Genomic DNA, 4278 nt, shown 5'->3' on the forward strand with positions numbered 1-4278 from the left:
TACATGCGTATATTCTCCAAGGTTACTATAGTTTGTATATTCTCTAAGACCCATATATTTTGTACAATCTCATAAGCAGTAGTCTAATAAATGAAATGTTTCTAGCTTAGGCAGCCAAGCATATCAATATTATACTAGCATTTGCAATACAAATTATCAATAATAAAACACTCGTAAGATAGAAAGAGATATAGAGAGTATTTTGATGTAGACTTCTCTCTCTCTCTCTCTCTCTCTCTCTCTCTCTCTCTCTCTCTCTCTCTCTCTCTAGCTAACCAAACATACGAACAAAAATAGAATTCTTTATCTTTGCATCCCATATTGACAACAAACACACAAATAGATAGAGGCAAAAAGGGCATAAAAAAAACTAACCTTAAGTTGAAGAGAGAATTGTATTCGAAAGCACCAACTTTGATTCTATCGTCCTTGTGCTTGCTTCTACACAATCACACATAGAGGCCCAAAAAATAACAAACTTACGATCTCTCTATTTTTCTCACCTAGTCCTAGCTACATTTCACACCAAATAAAAAATAAAGGGCAAGAGTAACTATTTGTGTATTTCATGTGTGTGTGTGTGTGAAAGAGAGAGACGGACAAACAGAGAGAAGAGGAGAGAGAGAGAGAGAGAGAGAGAGAGAAGAGACATCCATCAATAATCTTAAAGCTTATTACATTATCTTTACCAACTTCCTTAACGGAATGCACTTCAATATTTCCCTAAAAATGAAGCGCTTTTCCTTGAAGCTCCTACATCTACTAGCCACAATGTAAAAGCCATCTAGTAATCCCAATGCCTCTTTAATTAAGAGGAGCTTGAGATTGTCATCTAGCCTATAAGAGTCTAAGACTATATAAATATACCGGAGCATTAATATCATCCCACCTATCAAATCCAAGAACTTCCCATTTTAGGCTATGTTAGTATCCAAAAAAGCCAAATTGTGGCATCTCCTCAAAGAAGATCGTATCTGACAATTTATTATTGTCATAAGTTAACTTTAAGATATTTAATGACATGTCTCTGCATAAAACATAATCAAACTATACATTAATAACAATCATGATCTTTTTTATATTTAGAGACAGGAAGAAAGAATGAAAAATAAAAACTATTCAAATACCAAAAGCAATGTAGCACCGAAGAAGAACACAACCATATTTATTTTTGAAGGAGCTTAAACTTTGGGATACATTTAATAACTTCATCAAATACTTGTCATACCTGATCTCTATTACCATGGACAATATAGTCTATTTCAACGATCAATTAAGCCTAGGCTTTCTTTAATATTCATGAGCGTAATATTTTCATCTAATTTTTCTAAATCTAAACGTATAGTAATTTGATTAACATCGTTCCAATTAACAGCATGAACTAGCCATGGCCTAAACCAACTTGGACTATGAAAAAAGCGACGCTCAAATTCTGCAACCAAATTCACCATTTCCTCAAAGAAAAGAGTACGGCTCATGTGCTCAAAAAAAAGGAAGAGAAATCTATATACTTACTATTGGGGTCAAAAAAAAAGAGTGAGTGGAGGAAAATATTTGAGGAGGGATCTGAAAATGCCACGTGGCGCAATGCCATTAGGTACCTTATCCCGAGAGATAAAGGAAAGAAAGGCATGCTAGAGCTTGCTGCTCCTCATACCCACCGCATCTCACAGAAGAGTTTGGAGGAGTTGTTGGGTCTTATTAGTTTGCCCTCTTCACAGCCATGGCCGGCGTTTCTGCTACCGCAACCCCGACAACCCTCACAAACTGCTTGATCTCGAAGCCCGTCGCTCCGGCCGCATTCAGCGCCAGACCCATTGTTGGTAAGCTTCTGGCCGTTGTTTCATAATGATTTCTGATGCCCTACGCCTACGGATAGATGTACAGTTCGATCCCGCCTCAGGCTGCGAGTGTACAGTTCCAGGCGTGGGCTGGTTTTACTCTAAATTTTAAGATCAGAGAGACTCGCGGAGTTCGTGTCTCTAAACATGGTCAACACTCGTACTGGTTTAGGGCTGTCCGATGGTTAAGCGCTCTTAAGTGTGCAGGCGCCTGATCTGGCTAACGGCTTCTTCAAATGTTGTGTGTAGGTCTGCCCGCTTGGCGCAAGGTGCAAGTCTCCTGCTCCGCGAAGAGTGAGCATGATGTGAAAAACGCGGCTCCGACAGCTGCCGCCACTGGTCTTGTTGCATCCGCACTCGCCGCCGCCCAGCCCGCCCTAGCCCTTGTGGACGAGAGGCTGTCCACCGAGGGTACCGGTCTCTCCCTGGGCGTGAGCAACCCCCTTCTTGTGTGGATCCTGCTTGGTGTGGCCACCCTCATATGGGCCCTCTTCTTCGTCTACGCCTCTTCCCTGCCTGAGGGAGACGATGACTCTGGGCTTGCCTTGTAAAGCTGCCTCTTAAGCTATGAATTTAGCGTTGAGTTGTGGTGCTGTGTCCTACTAAATCATGTACATCCATCATTAATATGAGGTTTGAATGTTAATGCATCCAGCGCATTTCCAAAACTGTGTTAACTTCATGTACTGCAGCTCCCAACTTACGTCTTATATTTAAATTTAATTAATGACCCCAATATGACACGTATAATTTTTTGGTAAAGGCTTTTTACTGATACTCCTAGTGCAGCCAGCATTGTTGTGATTGTTTGGAAATCTAATCCAAGTGTGTCGTGGCATTGTTGGGATTGCTCGGAATTGTTATCCGAGTGTCGTACAAGTGATGTTTCTAGCTTTCTTTGTATTCATTTTTGTAGAAAGAGCAGAGCTCCTTCATATTGTAAGTCTGGCACATACCCATAGGCTTCACATACACATGTACCCTCGCATGCACTTCACATCTAATGCTTGCTCTTTGTCTACTATGTTATGGAGGTCTATTACTCATGAATATATCTTAATCTTGTGCAATACAACAACGTTAATACTGTTATCTTCTTGGTATTGTTGTGATTATATGGAAATCTAATCTGAGAGTGTCATCAAGTTATTGTTTAACTTTTTTTGTATTCATTTTTGTAGAAAGAGTGACTTCATTTTGTAGGTATGGCTGAGACGGAAGGCTAAATGGAAAATGGCGACGATGAGTACATACACACCAATCAATGCATCGAGGATGGATTGGGAGTAGAGGCTCTCATCCACATTATGAGCTTATAGAACTGCCTACAAAAGCTCAGCCCTATAACCTAGTCTTTGGACTTTATGCTATACTCTTAGCCGAACTCATGATCTCAATTTAAGGGTAGCAAAGCAATTGGAATAAATGGACAATGAGTTGTTTGAAACTCATAAAGCTCGAGAAACTTAATGTAGCAAGGCTACCTTTAGTGGTGGGTGAATGAATGCAGAGAAAAATAGAAGAAAAAGGTGGTTCAAATTCTTCATCAAATCCAAGAGATTCAAGGAAGAAGATTTAATCCTATTTTATAACCTCAAGAAAAATGAAAGGAAATTGAAGTTGAGAGGGATGGGTCCTTTTAGGATGTACGAACTCATGATTAGAGGAGTAGTATGCCTAGAGGTCCTTGATGGAGTCCAAATGGAAGGATTCTTCAACGGGAGTGCTCTTAGAAAGTACTTTGGGCCGCTGTCCTATTACCAACCTCAAGCCATTCACAAGGTTGAAAACAAGAGGCTAAGACCAAGAGATGAGCCCAATGGGAAGCTATATCTTGGGCAGAAAAAGAAAAACAAATGAGAGATATTATATTTTTCAAGGTGATAGAAATTCATAACGATCACGAGAAAGAAGAGGTCAAACTTGCAAGACTTTGCCTAGACTTCCCCACAAACACACATACAATAGCCAAACTTGCTTTATTGGATTTAGGAACAAGATGAAACTTGATGTCATATGAGACCTTAAGTCTCAATAAGAAAGTCTTGTTCACACACACACACACACACACACACACACACACGTAGATGAATCCAAGAACACGTCCAAATTCACCTTTTAAGAAAGTGCAATTTATAACCTCATGGTAGTCATCCACAAGACAATAAACCATGAACTTCATCATGCATAGTATGGACTAGATACTATGACATCCCCACTAACATCATAAGTTCCCAATAGTGGGTGTAGAACTTGGTATCAATATATGCTCCCACACTCACACCTCCCATGCACACACACACACACACACACACACAACATACATTCATACAAAGGTCTATGTACTAAGTTTCTATCAAAGCTCCGAAGATACAGGACAGAATCAGCCATAATGAAGCCTAGCACCGAGGATAATAACAAATAGAAAGAATTATTA

General features: G+C 39.8%; 1 protein-coding gene across 1 annotated transcript; it reads left to right on the forward strand.

Annotated features, from left to right (window-relative positions):
* The first annotated feature begins 1604 nt into the window (after window positions 1–1604).
* Window positions 1605–2509, forward strand: LOC147613426 (photosystem II reaction center W protein, chloroplastic-like). The gene is made up of 2 exons (XM_086781357.1): window positions 1605–1823; window positions 2091–2509. Exons 1-2 carry the CDS (start codon window positions 1724–1726, stop codon window positions 2390–2392), a joined length of 402 nt encoding a protein of 133 aa, XP_086637483.1. The 5' UTR covers window positions 1605–1723; the 3' UTR covers window positions 2393–2509.
* The last annotated feature ends 1769 nt before the right edge of the window (window positions 2510–4278 follow it).

This window comes from Cibotium barometz, chromosome 43 (assembly GCF_041138505.1).
Source record: "Cibotium barometz isolate CiBa-2024 chromosome 43, ASM4113850v1, whole genome shotgun sequence".
NCBI lineage: Eukaryota > Viridiplantae > Streptophyta > Polypodiopsida > Cyatheales > Cibotiaceae > Cibotium > Cibotium barometz.

What these genes read in the sequence shown, in the direction of transcription:
- LOC147613426 (XM_086781357.1), top strand. Translation starts at nt 1,724, where the DNA reads ATGGCCGGCGTTTCTGCTACCGCAACCCCGACAACCCTCACAAACTGC. An exon ending in CAGCGCCAGACCCATTGTTG is followed by an intron (nt 1,824 to 2,090) that starts GTAAGCTTCTGG and finishes TGTTGTGTGTAG; the next exon opens with GTCTGCCCGCTTGGCGCAAG.